Raw genomic sequence first — 22,566 nt, 5'->3', positions numbered from 1 at the left:
GCTTTATTACATTGTGATTCAAGATGAACAGGAAGATTTCTTGACAACTCTCATTTGGCATTATTTGTTGTCCTTCATTGTGCAGGTGAATATCAAGTATAATATTAATATAATAAATAATATAAATTATTATTATAAATAAAGCCTCTTTCGACAACATTCTTTTTGTCTTGATTTTGTCATTACCCAAGTCATTCAACAACAATATTCTGATCTTTAAATTAACACACAATTCATGATATCAAGAAAACGACATGAACATTTTAGTAAAACATTTTAGTAGAACTAACTGCATTAGCTCTAATGCAAAGGTTTGGCAACTGCAAAATGGCCCTTCAAACATCCCAACAAACGTAAATAAACCTGATTTTACCTTATTCATCATTCCAATGGCTAACCAATGGCTAACCAACAATTCTCCTTGTGAAATGTTACTCTAGCCTAGCATTAGCCTAGCATTATCTTTAGCTCAGCAATACTGGACCAGCTCGCTCATGGTGCAGCCGGACCGGCAGCACACCCCAGCAGGCCCCACGTCTCGGCGGGTACGGGAGGACACGGTGTACCCCAGAGGGATGGTTGAAGGCTCCATGTCCACTTGGACCTGTGGAGGTGTGCTGGGGAACCCTAGATGGGTCTGCTGGTCTTCTGTCAGACTCTCTGTGGAGTCCTGGTCGTCTCGCTGTGTCATCACATCTTCGCCAGGCTCTGCAGTCCTCAGGTTGGCAAACTGATTGCTGTTCAGCCAATCCAGAATTGCTCCTGTAGATGGAAAAAAACTGAATTAGGTATAATTTACAATTTAGGCAGATATCAGCAGAGGTGTCATGCCTATAGGGGGCACAAGGGCATGTGCCCCCTCATATTTGTCCTGTTTTGACATTTTGTAGATGTTAAATGAGTTACTAAACTTATTAAGCCTACATTTTATAAAAAGTATTTATAAAAATATCTCTCAGTGGTATTTTGCGGAGGGGGCACTCTGGCTGGAACCCCCTACTCTCCCTAGTAAGTGGTTACGTCCAAGGTGCACCACGGAGCAAGACAAATAGTAAAGAGTGACACACAGCCATTGATTTGATTTTAGCTGTCAGTGATGGGCAGCACTCGCAGGAGGTATGTTTGTAAATGAATTTGATCAAGCTACGTAGCCTATTCATTCCTTCTTGATGAATAAATAAAACAAACATGTTTTGTTGTTTCTCTGTGATACTAGCCACCTAGGAATTTCATAAAGTTGGCTTTAGCTAGCCAGCTAGGTAGGTTCCCAATCTCCCAACCTCATAACTAGCTACCAAGCCATTTCAGGCTACCAATCAAATTAGAGTAGCTTGTCTAACTACATTAGCTGGTATGCCTGCTGGAAGGTTGCTAGACTTTAGCAAGCAATTACTAAATGTACTGAATAAGACTCACATTCCTTTCAATCTTTTAACCAGATTTTGCAGAGATACAGAGAAACAAAAAAAAAGAACCACCGGTCAGTAGGATACAGACAGCTCAAGAGGTATGCTTAGATATGCAGAAAAATGCTTGGTTTAAATGTCATCTGGCATGCTAAATCTTTAAATATCATGATATTTTTGTATTAATTATGACGCCATGATATGTGCCTGTATTCAAGATATGTGTTATGATCCTATGTACTGTCGTTGTAATTTGTATATAATATCTTAGGGATGTTATTGCAGTATATTGAGATATGTGATTTACAGTCAGAATGACACCCTCAGTAAAATGGCAATTGAACAGGTAAAGAAGATATGCTGAGATAACCTATGCAGAAAAAAAGACATTTGTTCATAGAAGTAGGCATGATGATTATGGCTCTAGATTGCAGGAAAAGGATGTTTCAGGTGATTGAAAAATGCAAAATTCTACAACTTCCGGAGGGGTTTTCGTGAGGGGTTCTCCAACTCCATCCTCACATACTTCGTGCCCACTCTAAAATAATGGGTGAATGATGCCTCTGGATGTCAGCTTGGTTGAGAAGAGGATTCCATTTACCCTAACCTCCATTCTCGTCCCACTGGGTACAGACGTCAATTTAATGTATATTCCACTTTAGTTCAACGTCATTTCATTGAAATGACGTGTAAACAATGTTGATTCAACCAGTGTGTGCCCAGTGGGATGCTTTTCAGTATAAAAATACATGTATGCCTTTCGGATTCAACTAAACTGAATTCACGCACAAACAGCATCATAAAAATGTGGAAACAAGCTATTAGGTCCTTGAGAGTTGTGGTACTCACTGTGGCGGTTGACGTGGTGTTGTCCAAGCTCCGGAGCGGAGCGCTTCAGTCTGGAACTCCCACACGATGTGACCACCATACGGATAAACTCTCTCCCACACAGCTTCACCCTGGCATCCTGCCCCTGGGTCCCATACACCCCAACCATGAGAACTACCACAAGAGACACAAGACACTTAGCATCCATGATGTTGATGTTTGCGCCCAAGTAAATCACACAAACAGCAAATAGATGCAGCAGGTATGGTACGATGAGGTGAGGAGGGATGTGATGTGTAGCTACTTGTGAGAGCTTCCAAGGGCCTTATATAATGCCCTACTGTCTATGCCAGGCCAGGATTCTCGTAAGGAGCCATTCGGCCTTGGCCAAGGAAAAGGATGTCCTGATCTTGAGATCGCCACATGTCAAAGAGAGTTCCCCTCAAGGCTGGAACTCTCATTTGAGATAAATACATGTCAAATGGTGATCTATAGCATGGGGTTTATGAACTGGGGTTAGTGGTGCAAGTATAGGAAAATTGATACTTCCAGGTGATCTGAAATTGTTTTTCCTTTTCATTATAAAGATTTAGTTTACTCGTATACAAGAAAGCCTCTTATGGCCCCAAAACCATAGGGTGATCCATACATTGACCTGAAGGATAATAAGACTGCTATCTGTTATTGGTAGCCCAGTGGCTAAGGAGTTGGACCTGTGGCTGAAACGTGGTCGGTTCGAATCCTGGGCCAGGCGCTGGAAAAAAGGGAGCAGAGTGTAAGACACTATTGTATTGTTCCCTGTAACATATGGACAATAAAGTTATGTTGTACTGTATCCTACCATTATGAAATGTTTCATTATCTAACCCTGATGAGCCTCTACTATGAAAATATGCCACATTCCTTATTCCATAAATCTCCACATTTATGGACTTTCTATTTCTAATTATTTGAAAATGTTGATATGTGTATGTATTCTCTGTGATTAGTTGGCATATTTTCTTGGAGATAAGTTATTTACCAACTGTGGCTATGTTTCTGGACATATCTTGAAGAATGTCAAGGATAACGACTTCACCATGCGCATTCATACCACAGCTTCATATTTCAAACATTTGTTGAATACGCACTTTACACAATATTTGGCATTGAGCTATTGGGTTTCAGTTACATCTTGTTTTGTTCGCCTTAAAATAAAATATGCAGACAATAAATTTCAAAGCGCATCATATCTAGAATAGCAATACCAAAGAGTCCCATGGTGGAGTCACAGCCGTCACACGGACTCCTTTCACAGCATGAGTGTGTGTGTGTGTGGGTAGCCTTGGGTGCATTCCCTGTCTCTCCCTACTTGGCTCCAGGTTGATGCTAGAAGACACCGCCAGGCAACTGTCAAAAGCCCTTGGCTTCTCCTTGCTTTAATTGATGTTGAACATGCAGGTTAATATTTTTCGTCATGAATATTGTTCTGGAGGCAGCTCTGCAAGAGTGGTCACTAGCTGGCACAGCCACAAAGTCATAAAATCAGATTTTAAACCTAACCTTAACCACACTACTTACCCTAATGCCTAACCGTAACTTTAAATTAGACCAAACAACTAATTTTTGTTTTCATACATTTTTACAATATAGCCAATTTTGACTTTGCAGCTGGCCCATCTAGCAGAAATCGCTCAGTTCTCATTCCAGGGCAAGATTCGTGACAATAAATGTCAAATCAAATTTTATTTGCCACATATACGTGTTTAGCAGATGTTATAGCGGGTGTAACGAAATGCTTGTGCTTCTAGCTCCGACAGTGCAGTAATATCTAACAATTTCACAACAATACACACAAAAAGTAAGGAATGGGATTTAAGAATATACATTTTAGTCATTTAGCAGACGCTCTTATCCAGAGCAATTAGGGTTAAGTGCCTTGCTCAAGGGCACATCAACAGATTTTTCACCTAGTCGGCTCAGGGATTAGAACCAGCAACCTTTCGGTTACTGGCACAACGCTCTAACCACTAAGCTACCTGCCGCCCAATATATACAGATATGGACAAGCAATGACAGAGCGGCATGGACTAAGATACAGAATAATATTATAGAATAGAATGCAGTATATACGTATGAGATGAGTAGTGCAAGATATGTAAACATTATTAAAGTGACTGGTGTTCCATTTCTTAAAGTGGCCAGTGATTTCAATAGACAGCAGCAGCCTCTAATGTGCTAGTGATGGCTAGTTAACAGTCTGATGGCCTTGAGATAGAAGCTATTTTTCATTCTTCCTGTGACATCGGGTGCTGTTGTAAGTCGCTCTGGATAAGAGCGTCTGCTAAATTACTTAAATGTAAATATAATATAATATGCCATTTAGCAGACGCTTTTATCCAAAGCGACTTACAGTCATGTGTGCATACATTTTTACGTATGGGTGGTCCCGGGGATGCTCTACCAATTGAGCTACAGAGGACCACATAAATATATGTGTCTTGGAGGGCGGGTAGTTTGCCCCCAGTAATGCGTTCGGCAGACCGCACCACCCTCTGGAGAGCCCTGCGGTTGTGGGCGGTGCAGTTGCTGTACCAGGCGGTGATACAGCCCGACAGGATGCTCTTAATTGTGCATCTGTAAAAGTTTGTTAGGGTTTTAGGTGATAAGCCAAATTTATTCAGCCTCCTGAGGTTGAAGAGGCTCTGTTGTGCCTTCTTCACCACACTGTCTGTGTGGGTGGACCATTTCAGTTTGTCGGTGATATGTACGCCAAGGAACTTGAAGCTTTCCACCTTCTCCACTGCGGTCCCTTCGATGTGGATAGGGGGGTGCACCCTCTGCTGTTTCCTGAAGTCCACGATCATCTCCTTTGTTTTGTTGATGTTGAGTGAGAGGTTATTTTCCTGGCACCACACTCCCAGAGCCTTCACCTCCTCCCTGAAGGCGGTCTCGTCATTGTTGGTCATCAAGCCTACTACTGTTGTGTCGTCTGCAAACTTGATGATTGAGTTGGAGGCATGCTTGGCCACACAGTCATGGGTGAACAGGGAGCACAGGAGGGGGCTGAGCACGCAACCTTGTGTTGAGGATCAGCGAAGTGGAGATGTTGTTTCCTACCTTCACCACCTGGGGGCGGCCCATCAGGAATTCCAGGACCCAGTTGCACAGGGCGGGGTTCAGACCCAGGGCCTCGAGCTTAATAATGAGCTTGGAGGGTACTATGGTGTTGAATGCTGAGCTATAGTCAATGAACAGCATTCTTACATAGGTATTCCTCTTGTCCAGATGGGATAGGGCAGTGTGCAGTGTGATGGCAATTGCATCGTCTGTGGATCTATTGGGGCGGTAAGCAAATTGAAGTGGGTCTAGGGTGACAGGTAAGGTAGAGGTGATGTGATCCTTGACTAGTCTTCATGATGACAGAGGTGAGTGCTATTAGGGCGATAGTCATTTAGTTCAGTTACCTTTGCTTTCTTGGGTACAGGAACAATGGTGGCCCTCTAGAAGCATATGGGAACAGCAGACTGGGAAAGGGAGAGATTGAATGTCCATGAACACACCAGCCAGCTGGTCTGCGCATGCTCTGAGGACGCGGCTAGGGATGCCGTCTGGGCCGGCAGCCTTGCGGGGGTTAACATGCTTAAATGTCTTAATCACGTCGGCCATGGAGAAGGTGAGGCCACAGTCCTTGGAAGTGGGCCTCGTCGATGGCACTGTGTTATCCTCAAAGCGTGCGAAGAAGGTGTTTAGCTTGTCTGGAAGCGAGACGTCGGTGTTGGCGACGTGGCTGGTTTTCTTTTTGTAGTCCGTGATTGTCTGTAGACCCTGCCACATACGTCTCGTGTCTGGGCCGTTGAATTCCGACTCCACTTTGTCTCTGTACTGATGTTTTGTCAGTTTATTTGCCTTGCAGAGTGAGTAGCTACACTGTTTGTATTCTGCCATATTCCCAGCCACCTTGCCATGGTTGAATGCGGTGGTTCGCGCTTTCAGATTTGCGCGAATGCTGCCGTCTATCCACGGTTTCTGGTTAGGGTAGGTTTTAATTGTCACAGTGGGCCCAACTTCCTGATAAACTCAGTCACTGTTTCAGAGTATATGTCTAAATTAGTTTCGGTAGCTACCCGAACATATCCCAGTCCGCGTGATCAAAACAATCTTGAAGTGTGGATTCCGATTGGTCAGAACAGCGTTGAATAGTCCTTAGCACGGGTACTTCCTGTTTGAGTTTCTGCCTATAGGAAGGGAGAAGCAAAATGGAGTTGTGGTCAGATTTGCCGAAAGGAGGGCGGGGGAGGGCCTTATAACCATCTCGGAAGTTCGAATAGCAATGGTCGAGGATTTTAGCAGCGCGAGTACAAAAGTCGATATGTTGATAGAACTTCGGCAGCCTAGTCCTCAAATTTGCTTTGTTAAAATCCCCGGCTACAATAAATGCAGCCTCAGGATACAGTGAGGGAAAAAAGTATTTTATTCCCTACTGATTTTGTACGTTTGCCCACTGACAAAGAAATGATCAGTCTATAATTTTAATGGTAGGTTTATTTGAACAGTGAGAGACAGAATAACAACAACAAAATTCAGAAAAACGCTTGTCAAAAATGTTATAAATTGATTTGCATTTTAATTAGGGAAATAAGTATTTGACCCCCTCTCAATCAGAAAGATTTCTGGCTCCCAGGTGTATTTTATACAGGTAATGAGCTGAGTGCTCCTAATCTCAGCTTGTTACCTGTATAAAAGACACCTGTCCACAGAAGCAATCAATCAATCAGATTCCAAACTCTCCACCATGGCCAAGACCATAGAGCTCTCCAAGGATGTCAGGGTCAAGATTGTAGACCTACACAAGGCTGGAATGGGCTACAAGACCATCGCCAAGCAGCTTGGTGAGAAGGTGACAACAGTTGGTGCGATTATTCGCAAATGGAAGAAACACAAAATAACTGTCAATCTCCCTCAGCCTGGGGCTCCATGCAAGATCTCACCTCGTGGAGTTGCAATGATCATGAGAACGGTGAAGAATCAGCCCAGAACTACACGGGAGGATCTTGTCAATGATCTCAAGGCAGCTGGGACCATAGTCACCAAGAAAACAATTGGTAACACACTACGCCGTGAAGGACTGAAATCCTGCAGCGCCCGCAAGGTCCCCCTGCTCAAGAAAGCACATATACAGGCCCGTCTGAAGATTGCCAATGAACATCTGAATGATTCAGAGGAGAACTGGGTGAAAGTGTTGTGGTCAGATGAGACCAAAATGGAGCTCTTTGGCATCAACTCAACTTGCCATGTTTGGAGGAGGAGGAATGCTGCCTATGACCCCAAGAACACCATCCCCACCGTCAAACATGGAGGTGGAAACATTATGCTTTGGGGGTGTTTTTCTGCTAAGGGGACAGGACAACTCCACCGCATCAAAGGGATGATGGACGGGGCCATGTACCGTCAAATCTTGGGTGAGAACCTCCTTCCCTCAGCCAGGGCATTGAAAATGGGTCGTGGATGGGTATTCCAGCATGACAATGACCCAAAACACACGGCCAAGGCAACAAAGGAGTGGCTCAAGAAGAAGCACATTAAGGTCCTGGCCTAGCCAGTCTCCAGACCTTAATCCCATAGAAAATCTGTGGAGGGAGCTGAAGGTTCGAGTTGCCAAACGTCAGCCTCGAAACCTTAATGATTTGGAGAAGATCTGCGAAGAGGAGTGGGAAAAAATCCCTCCTGAGATGTGTTCAAACCTGGTGGCCAACTACAAGAAACGTCTGACCTCTGTGATTGCCAACAAGGGTTTTGCCACCAAGTGCTAAGTCATGTTTTGCAGAGGGGTCAAATACTTATTTCCCTCATTAAAATGCAAATCAATTTATAACATTTTTAACATGCGTTTATCTTGATTTTTTTGTTGTTATTCTGTCTCTCACTGTTCAAATAAACCTACCATTAAAATTATAGACTGATCATTCCTTTGTCAGTGGCAAACGTACAAAATCAGCAGGGGATCAAATACTTTTTTTCCCTCACTGTATATAAGGTCCCACAGTTGACAGTGCATGTCAGAGCAAAAACCAAGCCATGAGGTCGAAGGAATTGTCCGTAGAGCTCCGAGACAGGATTGGGCCGAGGCACAGATCTGGGGAAGGGTACCAAAAAATGTCTGCAGCATTGAAGGTCCCCAAGAACACAGTGGCCTCCATCATTCTTAAATGGAAGAAGTTTGGAACCACCAAGGCTCTTCCTAGGGCTAGCCGCCCGGCCAAACTGAGCAATTGGGGGAGAAGGGCCTTGGTCAGGGATGTGACCAAGAACCCGATGGTCACTCTGACAGAGCTCTAGAGTTCCTCTGTGGAGATGGGAGAAACTTCCAGAAGGACAACCATCTCTGCAGTACTCCACCAATCAGGCCTTTATGGTAGAGTGGCCAGATGGAAGCCACTCCTCAGTAAAAGGCACGATGGCCCACTTGGAGTTTGCCAAAAGGCACCTAAAGACTCTCAGACCACGAGAAACAAGATTCTCTGGTCTGATGAAACCAAGATTGAACTATTTGGCCTGAATGCCAAGCGTCACATCTGGAGGAAACCTGGCACCATCCCTACGGTGAAGCATGGTGGTGGCAGCATCATGCTGTGGGGATGTTTTTCAGCGGCAAAGACTGGGAGACTAGTCAGGATTGAAGGAAAGATGAACAGAGCAAAGTACAGAGAGATCCTTGATGAAAACCTGCTCCATAGTGCTTAGGAACTCAGACTGGGTCAAAGATTCACCTTCCAACAGGACAACGACCCTAAGCTCACAGCCAATACAATGCAGGAGTGGCTTCGGGTCAAGTCTGAATGTCCTTGAGTCGCCCAGCCAGAGCCCGGACTTGAACCCTATCGAACATCTCTGGAGAGATCTGAAAATAGCTGTGCAGCAACGCTCCCCATCCAACCTGACAGAGCTTGAGGATCTGCAGAGAAGAATGGGAGAAACTCCCCAAATACAGGTGTGCCAAGCTTGTAGCGTCATACCCAAGAAGACTCGATGCTGTAATCGCTGCCAAAGGTGCTTCAACAAAGTACTGAGTAAAGGATCTGAATACTTATGTAAATGTGATATTTCAGTTTTTTTATTTGTAATACATTTGCAAACAGTTCTTAAAAAAACAACTATTTTTGCTTTGTCATTATGGGGTATTTTGGGGTATTATTTTAATATATATATATATATTTTAAATATATATTTCCTGAGCTTTCTTATATCTCCAAACACTTCAAAACCTTGTTTCTTATGATTTATTTTTGACTGTCTTTATTACCATTTATGAATGTGTTATTAAATGTGTTTCTCTGGGCTATAGTAGTAAAGGCCAAAATATTATCAAATATATGATTTTATACAGTGGGGGAAAAAAGTATTTAGTCAGCCACCAATTGTGCAAGTTCTCCCACTTATAAAGATGAGAGAGGCCTGTAATTTTCAACATAGGTACACGTCAACTATGACAGACAAAATGAGAGAAAAAAAATCCAGAAAATCACATTGTAGGATTTTTAAAGAATTTATTTGCAAATTATGGTGGAAAATAAGTATTTGGTCAATAACAAAAGTTTCTCAATATCTCAATATCTCATTGTCATGCTGAAAGACCCAGCCATGTTTCATCTTCAATGCCCTTGCTGATGGAAGGAGGTTTTCTCTCAAAATCTCACGATACATGGCCCCATTCATTCTTTCCTTTACACGGATCAGTCGTCCTGGTCCCTTTGCAGAAAAACAGCCCCAAAGCATGATGTTTCCACCCCCATGCTTCACAGTAGGTATGGTGTTCTTTGGATGCAACTCAGCATTCTTTGTCCTCCAAACACGACGAGTTGAGTTTTTACCAAAAAGTTCTATTTTGGTTTCATCTGACCATATGACATTCTCCCAATCCTCTTCTGGATCATCCAAATGCACTCTAGCAAACTTCAGATGGGCCTGGACATGTACTGGCTTAAGCAGGGGGACACGTCTGGAACTGCAGGATTTGAGTCCCTGGCGGCGTAGTGTGTTACTGATGGTAGGCTTTGTTACTTTGGTCCCAGCTCTCTGCAGGTCATTCACTAGGTCCCCCCGTGTGGTTCTGGGATTTTTGCTCACCGTTCTTGTGATCATTTTGACCCCACGGGGTGAGATCTTGCGTGGAGCCCCAGATCGAGGGAGATTATCAGTGGTCTTGTATGTCTTCCATTTCCTAATAATTGCTCCCACAGTTGATTTCTTCAAACCAAGCTGCTTACCTATTGCAGATTCAGTCTTCCCAGCCTGGTGCAGGTCTACAATTTTGTTTCTGGTGTCCTTTGACAGCTATTTGGTCTTGGCCATAGTGGAGTTTGGAGTGTGACTGTTTGAGGTTGTGGACAGGTGTCTTTTATACTGATAACAAGTTCAAATAGGTGCCATTAATACAGGTAACCTCTTAAAGAAGAAGTTACAGGTATGTGAGAGCCAGAAATCTTGCTTGTTTGTAGGTGACCAAATACTTATTTTCCACCATAATTTGCAAATAAATTCATAAAAAATCCTACAATGTGATTTTCTGGGGGAAAAAATCTCAATTTGTCTGTCATAGTTGACGTGTACCTATGATGAAAATTACAGGCCTCTCTCATCTTTTTAAGTGGGAGAACTTGCACAATTGGTGGCTGACTAAATACTTTTTTTCCCCACTGTATATATATACCTACAATTCCAAACGAAATAGCTAAATGATCCATAGTATGACCATCTTAAAACAATTCCATATGTCAGCTTAGAACCCCCCCCCCCCCCCCCCCCCCCCCCCCTCCCCAATGGCTTAGACTTTTAAGAATTAATACACTAGGAAGGAACTGCTCAGAGATTTCACCATGAGGTCAATGGTGACTTTAAAAACAGTTACAGAGTTTAATGGCCGAGATAGAAGAAAACTGAGAATGGATCAACAACATTGTAGTTACTCCACAATACTAACCTAATTGACAGAGGGGAAAGAAGGAAGAATAACAATTATTCCAAAACATGCATCCTGTTTGAAACAAGGCACTAAAGTAATACTGCCAAAAATGTGGCAAAGCAATTAACCTTTTGTCCTGAATAGAAAGTGTTATGTTTGGGGCAAATCCAATACAACACATATACTACTGATTACCACTCTCCATATTTTCAAGCATAGTGGTGGCTGCATCATGTTATGGGTATGCTTGTAATTGTTAAGGACTGGGGAGTTTTTCAGGATAAAAAAAGAAACGGAATGGAGCTAAACACAGGCTATATCCTAGAGGAAAACCTGGTTCAGTCTGCACCAGACACTGGGAGATGAATTCACCTTTCAGCAGGACAATAACCTAAAACACAAGGCCAAATCTACATTGGAGTTCCTTAACAAGAAGACAGTGAATGTTCCTGAGTGGCCGCGTTACATTTCTGACTTAATTTGACTTAAGTCTATGGCGAGACCTGAAAATGGTTATCTAGCAATGTTTCTTGAGCTGAAAGGTGCATACTCTTGGGCCTGTGGTCTGGGTGTACTCCTGGGCCTTGAGCTTGGCGCAGTGATCGGAGAACTTGTTGAAGAAGATTGAGATGGGTATTCCATTGAGGATGATGCCAAAGGAGATGCAGCCAAAAGCCACGCAGCGACCCAGATAGGAGATTGGCACCATGTCACCATAGCCCACAGTGGAGATACTGACCTGTAGGACAAAGAGGGAAATGGTGTTGTTTTGTTAATCTTAAAGAACATCTCAGTCAAAGCCACATACTATACAGGACACCCTGGTTTATTTTGCTGACAGAACGTACTGTATATTTCCACTTGAATCAGAACTCGACCAAATGAAGGAGCCTAGGTAAAGGAAACAAGCCCACACCAACCTCCTCAAAACGTGTTATATTTTCTGCGCTTTATAGGTAAAAATACATTATTAGCCCTTCTTAAAAGAAAATGCCATCACACAGCACTTGGGAGTAAGCCTGACATTAATAAATGGTCTAGGTCATGATTATAGTTGATCAAGATATTAGTTACAACACTAATCATGTACAGTATGTCAGGTACAGAAACAGTTCTGGGAATAACTAAGACCAATTCAACCTCCAGTGAAACAGGAATTACATTATGATACTGAGGAATTCAAAACAAAAGTCAGGAAAGCATTTATTTCATGAAAACCTTGTTGTGCCTGTTTCCTCATGATGAAAGTGAACCTCAAACAGGAAATTGATCCTTTATGTATACCGCCACAGGCTACATCAATTGAGAGTTCAAATAAGTGGTAAATGGCTGAAAAAGCCATACGCAAATACACTATATATACAAAAGTATGTGGACACCATTCCAAATTAGTGGATTCGGCTATTTCAGCCATACCCGTTGCTGACAGGTGTATAAAATCGAGCACACTGCCATGCAATCTCCATAGACAAACATTGTCAGTAGAATGGCCTTACTGAAGAGCTCAGTGACTTTCAACATGGCACGGTCATAGGATGCCACTTTTTCAACAAGTCAGTTTGTCACATTTCTGCCCTGCTAGAGCTGCCCCATTCAACTGTAAATGCTGTTATTGTGAAGTGGAAACGTCTAGGAGCAACAACGGCTCAGCCGCGAAGTGGTAGGCCACACAAGCTCACAGAACGGGACCGCCGAGTGCTGAAGCGCATAGCAGGTAAAAATCGTCTACCCTCAGTTGCAACACTCACTACCGAGTTCCAAACTGCTTTTGGAAGCAACGTCAGCACAAGAACTGTTCGTCGGGAGCTTCATGAAATGGATTTCCATGGCCAAGCAACCGCACACAAGCCTAAGATCAACATGCGCAATGCCAAGCGTTGGCTGGAGTGGTGTAAAGCTTGCAGCTATTGGACTGGAGCAGTGGAAAAGCGTTCTCTGGAGTGAGTAATTATGCTTCACCATCTGGCAGTCCGAGGGACGAATCTGGGTTTGGTGGATGCCAAGAGTACGCTACCTTCCCCAATGCATAGTGCCAACTATAAGGTTTGGTGGAGGATTAATAATGGTCTGGGGCAGTTTTTCGTGGTTTGGGCTAGGCCCCTTAGTTCCAGTGAAGCGAAATCTTAACGCTACAGCATACAATGGCATTCTAGACTATTCTGTGCTTCCAACTTTGTGGCAACAGTTTGGGGAAGGCCCTTTCCTGTTTCAGCATGACAATGCCCCCGTGCACAAAGCGAGGTCCATACAGAAATGGTGTGTCGAGATCCGTGTGGAAGAACCTGACTGGCCTGCACAGAGCCCTGACTTCAACCCCATCGAACACCTTTGGGATGAATTGGAACGCCGACTGTGAGCCAGGCCTAATCGCCCAACATCAGTGCCTGACCTCACTAATGCTCCTGTGGCTGAATGGAAGCAAGTCCCCGCAGCAATGTTCCAACATCTAGTGGAAAGCCTTCCCAGAATAATGGAGGCTGTTATAGCAGCAAAGTGGGGACCAACTCCATATTAATGCCCATGATTTTGGAATGAGATGTTCGACGAGCAGGTGTCCACATACTTTTGGTAATGTAGTGTATGTTGCTAAAATAGAAGTGGCATACCATAGAAGAAGAACTGAAACATATTGTACAGATGACAAAACATATAGAAGATGGAGTTGTTCACTCACTGCAGCCCACCACCAAGCGTCAGGTATGCTGCTGAAAGGGGTGCCTGGCTGGTCCAGCTCCACAGATTGCATGAGGGCCGAGAAGGTGAAAATGCCTAGATTAATGAACAGGAACAGGCAGCACACCTGCTCTGACCACTGCCGGATGGTGAAGCCAAACGCTGCATGCCCGTGGAATGCTTGGCCAGCTTGAGGATGCGGAAGATGCGCATGAGCTTGACCACCTTGAGCACCTTGCTGACCCGGGCCATGGTCTTCAGGTCTGTGAAAAAATCTCAAAGATAATCTTGATGAAGTAGGGCAAGACGGCCAAATGGTCCACAAAGTTTAGGGCACTTTTCACAAAGTGTTTGATGTCACAGGTGGTGAGCAGCCTCAAGAAGTACTCAAAGGTGAAGAAGACGATGGAGATGATCGCCACACACTCCATGTAGGTCTTGTCGTAGATTGTGTACTTCCTCAGCTCCTTCACCGTGTTGAGGATCATCGCCACGATGGAGAAGAGGACAAAAAGGCTGGAGAACACGGCGAAGCCCTTAGCCGCTAACGGGGAGTAAGGGTTCTCCATCAGGTCCCAGAGGGCCTTGCAGAACACCCCCAGGAACATGGTCTTGAAAATGGCCTCCTCGCCCACGTGGGCCGGCTTGATCTCGTCGATCAGCTCCTGGTTGACCTACAGGCCATCTTTGATCTCATCCACCTTTTCCTCAAACAGGATGCGGCAACACCTCGGAGTGTCCCTCATGCGCAGACCCCAGAAGTTAATCTCCTCCTCAAAATTGAGCTGGCACAGACTCTCCATTACCCACATGACATTACTGCAGTAGAAGTGGAAGATATCATGGAAAAAGTGGGGTCCTGGTCAAAGAAGAACTCATTTTTGTGGACTGAATAGTCGTCACAGAGTGTCATCCTCTTCATAGGATCGGTAGAGGGCCAGAGAGCTAATCCTGCTTTTTGGGTAGAGGAGAACCAGGTAGTATTGGGATGTGAAAGACTTTCCCACTGACATTGATTGGGACTATGTTGGATCTCTTTTCTCCTCTGGCCTTTTCTCCTTCGGGACCACTGTCTGAGGAGCAGGGCTGCCTAGGTAGTCCATAGACATCCATTTTATGTGGTCCTCTGTAGCTCAATTAGTAGAGCACGGTGCTTGTAATGCCAGGGTAGTTGGTTCGATCCCCGGGACCACCCATATGTAAAAATGTATGCACGCATGACTGTAAGTCGCTTTGGATAAAAGCATCTGCTAAATGGCATATTATTATGCTTTCACAGAGCTCTCCTGCCCAAAGGGGAAGGTAGCGTCTGGTTCCTCTGTGCTCTGGGAGAAACTGGTGTTCAGCTTCACCCTGGCAAACAAACTGGAGCACCACTTTTTCAGGTGGCGAGGGTTTCTTGAAGGTTGTTCGATTGAAAATGTACGAGAGAAAAAGAAATCCTGCTCACCCAGTGAAAGTTAAGTCATTACATTTACATTTACATTTACGTCATTTAGCAGACGCTCTTATCCAGAGCGACTTACAAATTGGTGCATTCACCCTATAGCCAGTGGGTTAAAAAAAAATATATTGTATTCCATTATTTTTTTTTTTTATGTTGGGGTGGGTGTGGGGGGGGGGGGGGGTAGAAGGATTACTTTATCCTATCCCAGGTATTCCTTAAAGAGGTGGGGTTTCAAATGTCTCCGAAAGGTGGTGAGTGACTCCGCTGTCCTGGCGTCGTGAGGGAGCTTGTTCCACCATTGGGGTGCCAGAGCAGCGAACAGTTTTGACTGGGCTGAGCGGGAACTATGCTTCCACAGAGGAAGGGGAGCCAGCAGGCCAGAGGTGGATGAACGCAATGCCCTCGTTTGGGTGTAGGGACTGATCAGAGCCTGAAGGTACGGAGGTGCCGTTCCCCTCACTGCTCCATAGGCAAGGACCATGGTCTTGTAACGGATGCGAGCTTCAACTGGAAGCCAGTGGAGTGTGCGGAGGAGGGGGGTGACGTGAGAGAACTTGGGAAGGTTGAACACCAGACGGGCTGCGGCATTCTGGATGAGTTGTAGGGGTTTAATGGCACAGGCAGGGAGCCCAGCCAACAGCGAGTTGCAGTAATCCAGACGGGAGATGACAAGTGCCTGGATTAGGACCTGTGCCGCTTCCTGTGTAAGGCAGGGTCGTACTCTCCGAATGTTGTAGAGCATGAACCTGCAGGATCGGGTCACCGCCTTGATGTTAGCGGAGAACGACAGGGTGTTGTCCAGGGTCACGCCAAGGCTCTTCGCACTCTGGGAGGAGGACACAACGGAGTTGTCAACCGTGATGGCGAGATCATGGAACGGGCAGTCCTTCCCCGGGAGGAAGAGCAGCTCCGTCTTGCCAGGGTTCAGCTTGAGGTGGTGATCCGTCATCCATACTGATATGTCGGCCAGACATGCAGAGATGCGATTCGCCACCTGGTTATCAGAAGGGGGAAAGGAGAAGATTAGTTGTGTATCGTCAGCGTAGCAATGATAGGAGAGGCCATGTGAGGATATGACAGAGCCAAGTGACTTGGTGTATAGGGAGAAAAGGAGAGGGCCTAGAACTGAGCCCTGGGGGACACCAGTGGTGAGAGCACGTGGTGCGGAGACAGCTTCTCGCCACGCCACTTGGTAGGAGCGACCGGTCAGGTAGGACGCAATCCAGGAGTGAGCCGCGCCGGAGATGCCCAGCTCGGAGAGGGTGGAGAGGAGGATCTGATGGTTCACAGTATCAAAGGCAGCAGACAGGTCTAGAAGGACAAGAGCAGAGGAGAGAGAGTTAGCTTTAGCAGTGCGGAGAGCCTCCGTGACACAGAGAAGAGCAGTCTCAGTTGAATGACCAGTCCTGAAACCTGACTGGTTTGGATCAAGAAGGTCATTCTGAGAGAGATAGCAAGAGAGTTGGCTAAAGACATCACCAACAAATCCAATATCCCACACGTTTTCCATTCCTCTAAACAAAGAACAACGAAAGCAAGAATTTCTTCTTCCTTTTCCTTTTCTTACAAATTCAGCAGGGAGAGGAAACGCTATACTGTGTTTGTTTGGACTTGCAAGAAGATCAAGAGCATGTGTTGGGGATTCATCCTCCCCACGGATTCTCTACTTCCATTGCTGTTCTTTCTATCCTAACAGGAGTTACAAATACGGTCAGTGAGGATTAGTGTTGCGATTTAAGGATTTGGTGCTGGGAGGATGGAAAGGCATAGCAGAGACAGCAGTTGTTCATTTGTGACAGGGCTATTAAAGGCTTAAAGGTACATGCAGTTCAAACTGGACAGAAATTCATCACAGTAAACAACAACCTCATGTATACCTTCATATCTATGCATTCATTCCAACTTCAATTTATTCATGTGAATCCCATTGGCTGCAGTTTTATCGTGCAGATCACTTCCCCCTTATTTCCACTGGCCTATAGAGAGTATTTATACCTTAAAGCAGCAATCTGCAGTTATTACATACATTTTTGGACCTAATAAATTAATGATATGTACCAACTGTTTCTTGAAGAATAATACATTTTAGCGAACCTTTCCCAGAACCCTTTTCTTAACCTTAACTTAATTATCCTAACCTGCTACGTAGATTATCCTAGCCTGCTGCATTATTTCTCCTAACCTGCAACATAAATTCTCATAACCTTTGTTGTTAGTTCTCCTAACCTGCAACGTAAATGTATAGCTCTGTCTATGAATTTGAGAGTGGTTACATTTTTCCAGCCCCATCTCTCAGCTTTTCTTTTTTTTTTTATGAGGAGGGGAGGCACTTTGTTATTGTTCCAACTGCAGATTGCCCCTTTAAACACATAGTGAGGAATATTATTTCTCACAAAACTTTGGTCATGACTGAATTGCAAGAAGCACAGATTTTTAAATGAAAGGTACAGTCTAGATCATTGTATTTCATTATAGTCATGCAAGATCCACTCTGAAATGTAGCTGTCAGGCATCTGTGTTGAATTACAATATGGAGGAACAACACATTTAAAATGTACTTTAGTGGAGAATATTAGAATGGTTTTATAATTCGAAATGGCCAAGCATTCAAAACTTGGTTGGCTACTATAAGAAAATGACAAGACAGTTGGTGAAGGGAATATTTTGTCCCCACCAGCAGAGAGACAGACAGTCAGGAAGAGACAGACACACTGACAGTTTAGGGTAATAATGTGCTGTTGTCCAGTAATACCCTTCACATTTTCATTGATATATAGACAATATTTGTAAGTGCCATTACAAGTGCATTTGTTTTGTCTTTCAAAATTCAACTTTATTCAACATGCTTTAATAAGTTAACCAGGCGTTGTCTTTGCAATTAAAATATACCTATAAAATACTATAATATAATATATATTTTTGATGCAACTATAATTAGAAATCAACGGCATTATACTGATAATTCGTGTCATCATATATGGTTCGTCCCGGTTCCCCCACCCCCTATTCTACGCAGTGGTATGAACCAGAATACCGGAACCAGAAATGTACATTTCTTTTAAATAGACTATGTTTTTAATTCAGGGAGATGTATTTTTAAACGTATATCATACACAATATGAAATAATAAAATTCTAAAGTGCGTAAATGTATTAGAAATTGAAAATATTTGGGATTACAGTTTGAATATATACCGGACTCGCACCACGTGACTTCCTTTCCGGTCTAACCTGACAATATGGATGCCAGCCGCGTGCAGCCGATCAAGCTTGCAAGAGTAAGAAAACTCAATCCTATTTAAGAGACTTTCAAGAAATTAATGTATACATTCGTAAATACTCTGTTTCATTTGAGCTATTTTTTTTGTTGAAGTTCCTGCCACGTTTGTACTTGAACGGAGTATGGGGCCTCATAGCTTGGTGACCTGCGCGTGCTGGAAGTGCTAAATTACAGCAGCCATTACTTTTAGCTAACTAGCTTAACACTCGCTAGGTAGCTGAAGAACAGGCACTCTTACATCCCACGTTTCCTCAGATGTTTAGTTGGCTAACTAACCGTTTAAATGTATTATCCAGGTCACCAAGGTGCTCGGGAGAACTGGTTCCCAGGGACAGTGTACCCAGGTATGTGTTACTGAATAGCTAGTTCTAGTGTTAACTTGATAGCCAACCAGTTAATGATGTCGATTGTTAGCTAAGTTAGTAAGTTAACTAGCTAATGGTGATGTATTGTGCAATAGCTAGTAGTCATTGATCCCACTTCTGTTCCTCTGGCTATGCCACATGCTAATGTATAAGATTATCCTGCATAGCTAGCTAGATTGGTTGTGGCATGTGGTCACTAGCCAGCTAGCTAACATGTCATGGTAAAACAAAGTAGCTAGCTAATCAATGACAGATGTTGTGTATCCCATCCCTGAGAAGCTAGTTAACTAGGTAAACTGTCAATGGATTGAAATGCAATGTATTTATAGAAATGCACCAGTTTACTAAACACTTCAGGTGTGACCAGATGTAGTATTTGATTCTTTGGTTCAGCGTGTTATGGTAATAACTGTAAAGTGTGGCTGTTGCATGTTATGTATCCTGCCTGTCTCTTTCAGGTCCGTGTGGAGTTCATGGATGACAGTAACCGTTCCATCATCAGGAATGTGAAGGGGCCAGTCAGAGAGGGTGATGTGCTGACACTTCTGGAGTCTGAAAGGGAAGCCAGGAGGCTGCGATAAAGGTGTGTGCAATACTATTGTCCATGTAACACACGGCTCTCCAACCCTGTTCCTGGAGAGCTATAGTCCTGTAGGTTCACGCCAACCCCAGTTGTAACTCACCTGATTCAACTTATCAACCAGCTAATTATTCCAGGAACAGGGTTTGAGTGCCCCGACGTATAGTAGGGCAGTCATATGTACTCCTAGAAAGCAGTTGGGTGCGCATGTTTTTGCTCCAGCCTTATTCACCTGACTAAGTTAATCATGGTCCTGAGGAGCAGAATCAGGTGTGTTGAAGTAGGGCTGGAACACAATCCTGCGAGGGGTACCCATTCCTGAAGTATGTTTTCACATAAAGCTAAGGGAACTATAAAACAATGCTGCTAGCAATGGCCCTCAAGGGAAGTCAAAATGACTCAGTACTACCTCTGTAAAATTATTACTTTATAGTATATGGTAAGTAATTGTGTAGGTGGACTGGAAAGCCATTCAGCTCAACTCCAACTTGTATGTCGTCCCAGGGATAGGTGTATGTTAGAATTGTCCTTGGGTCTGTTATTTTGCTGTTTAAAACATATGGTATATGTGCATACATTTAATGAATTCCCACATCTTTCCTTGCAGTGCCCGGGGAAGATATGAGATGCCAAACCAACGCCTATGGCGCAGACGCCCCATCCGTTCACCTGCAATGGCCCCACATCTCACTTGTGCAGTTTTTTTTTTTTTTAAATAAAATTGGTTGTTCAAGGTGAAGATTTGTATTTTTCCTGTTCAATGACCGATGTGTGTAGACATGTTTTGAACTAAAGTTAACTGTAATGGGAGTTTATTTACTCGCTTGTCCTTGAATATGGTATGGATGCCACCTCTTGTCACTGATCCTATTTGAACATACAATTCCCACCTAGTACTGCAAAAATGTGTGCAGGTGCTGAAGTAGAACCTAAATAGGTTTGATTTTAATGATTGCTCTCCTTTTGTCAAAAGAGCAGCATACAGAAATGTACTCTACAGGGGGACGAAGTCGCAGCGGTGTAATGATTCGGTTATCACTGGAACTAAATTATGTACTACTAATGTGCAGTATCTGGAATGCTCCCCAACACATTGCACTCCTGTAGATTTGAAAGGATTTGCTAGACTGTGTGGAATTTTCACCATATTTCTTACGCCTATCCAATAGTTTCAGATCCACAGGGGAGGGTAGGAGGGCTACAGGAGGTTTTCAGCCTGACTTGGGACTAGCTTATTTGTAGGCCTGAACGGTGGAGCAGTGCCACTACAGTAATGTTTTTTTCATTAGATTGACATATTAAGAGGTGGAATGTGTCTGCACATCATGGAATGTTTTTCCCCTTTAGTTGGATTGGGTTTTGTAGCCTGATTTGAGGGGTTCCATGATAGCTTTTACTTATCCTTTGGTCAGATCAGGGTTCACTTCAGGTAAGGGCAGCAGGGGGGTTGCATCAAAGATGGTGGATAAATGAAGAGTCCTTTCTCAGGCTGTTTACCGTTGGGGAAAAAAAGTATGGTCATGTCTGCTTAAGGGGTGGCTCTCCCATAGACACCAATGTGACAGTAGTGGGATCTGGTCTGTTTAGTTCATTGACTATGAACCAGAAAAAAACATTTGCGAGTGGGATGTCTCGCTTCCTCCTACGTCTCTGGCTGCATGATGCTGTGTTAACATGTCGTTGGCCTACAAAAATGGATGTTCCTGATACTACAGTGTAATATGACAGGATGTATATTATCAATTGTATCATAGTGCCAAACATTTCCTACTGTGTCGCTATTTGTTTTCCCCATATTGGACATAGCTACGTTCTATTATTGAGCGTGCCGTTATAGCCTTATACAGCCACAGCCAAATCTAGAGTTTCACTGCTCTAGAACCTTAGGTCAGATATTTCATGCTAAAATCTTATTTACTTTGTTGAATTAGCTCATTTCCAGTAGAGGGAAGCATCGTTCCTAGTTTCTCTGAGATGACTATTTTCAAAGGTCCACAGAGAACATTTTGTGACATCTGCCACAGGGTTATTTTTACACCACTTTGCATGTTACACGAACAGTCACTAAGTGATATACTAACTTACAGAACTCATGAACTCCCTGTCTACAACATTTTGGGCCATATTCAAGGAAACATGCAAAAGGTTGCAAAAAATACACCCTTTCGTCAAAATGCAAGTGTGTTTTCTGTTTCACCCGCTAAGCAGTGTAAATAAAATAAAAATACCAGTGTTTTTTCTGCAGTGCAGGTTTGAATTCCAGCCTCAATGGACAAGGGTAAACAAGTCCATAACAGAAAAAAAAGCAGGTCAACCCCTTTTGCTATGTGTACCTTTTCAACACCTCTGTGTGGTTAGTTGGTGGTGAAAATGCTTTCTGTTCTGTAACCGCAACACTTACCTTTGACCTATTTCCAACAACTACAGGAGATGGACGTACTGTTTGTGGTACCTATTACACTCATCTACATATGTATTTGGACAGTGATGCTAAAATGTTAAATGTGGCTCTATTCTCCAGTATTTTGGATTTGAGATAAATGTATCATTTAGGGTGACAGTACAGAAGGTCACCTTTAATTTGAGGGTGTTTCATATATGATTCACTGTTTAGAAATGAGTGCACTTTATAGGTCTATGTATGAAATTACCCTCAAATAAAAGGTGGATTTCTGTACTGTCACCTCATGAAACATTTTGACATTTAAGCATCACTGTCCAAATACATATGTAGTGGAGTGTATATATTTTGAGACCAGAATGGCATATGAATGCTATCTAAATTAAGCTTAATTGACATTATCGTTATGCTTCTTGATACTGTGACAAATGCCTCACATATTCCTTTAAATTATTCAAATCAAATATGACTTATGTCTGACCTCCATTGTCTATCATTGCCTTTCATGCTTTTGTTTGTCTCATTCATCTTAACCGATCAATTGTGATTCTGTTCTCTTCTGGTAAATAAGGATGATGATTATGAAAGTAATCAATCAGATAATGTGAGCTCGTGTACATTTATCACAATGCTGTGTCTTGTTTAA

At 43.4% G+C, this 22,566-nt stretch overlaps 2 protein-coding genes and 1 pseudogene across 3 annotated transcripts; 1 reads left to right on the top strand and 2 right to left on the bottom strand.

Moving 5' to 3' along the window:
- Positions 1 to 469: 469 nt before the first annotated feature.
- insl3 (insulin-like 3 (Leydig cell)) lies at positions 470 to 2,442 on the bottom strand (the record flags this gene model as incomplete). The annotated part of the gene is made up of 2 exons (XM_084187988.1): positions 470 to 762; positions 2,256 to 2,442. The coding sequence occupies 2 exons, from the start codon at positions 2,440 to 2,442 to the stop codon at positions 470 to 472; spliced, it is 480 nt and encodes a 159-aa protein (XP_084044114.1).
- A 9,250-nt stretch (positions 2,443 to 11,692) lies between these two features.
- On the bottom strand, positions 11,693 to 14,961 carry LOC311150489 (potassium voltage-gated channel subfamily V member 2-like; annotated as a pseudogene). The gene is made up of 2 exons: positions 13,850 to 14,961; positions 11,693 to 11,914 (listed from the first exon to the last, which is right to left on the bottom strand). The product of its transcript is annotated as a potassium voltage-gated channel subfamily V member 2-like (transcript).
- Positions 14,962 to 18,500: 3,539 nt separating this feature from the next.
- On the top strand, positions 18,501 to 20,258 carry rps28 (ribosomal protein S28). The gene is made up of 4 exons (XM_084139260.1): positions 18,501 to 18,572; positions 18,871 to 18,918; positions 19,398 to 19,522; positions 20,127 to 20,258. The coding sequence occupies exons 1-3, from the start codon at positions 18,534 to 18,536 to the stop codon at positions 19,518 to 19,520; spliced, it is 210 nt and encodes a 69-aa protein (XP_083995386.1). The 5' UTR covers positions 18,501 to 18,533; the 3' UTR covers positions 19,521 to 19,522; positions 20,127 to 20,258.
- The last annotated feature ends 2,308 nt before the right edge of the window (positions 20,259 to 22,566 follow it).

This window comes from Coregonus lavaretus (assembly GCF_964263955.1).
Source record: "Coregonus lavaretus genome assembly, chromosome: 23".
NCBI lineage: Eukaryota > Metazoa > Chordata > Actinopteri > Salmoniformes > Salmonidae > Coregonus > Coregonus lavaretus.
Note: the sequence above shows the minus strand (reverse complement) of the source record. Positions and strands in the feature narration are given on the sequence as shown.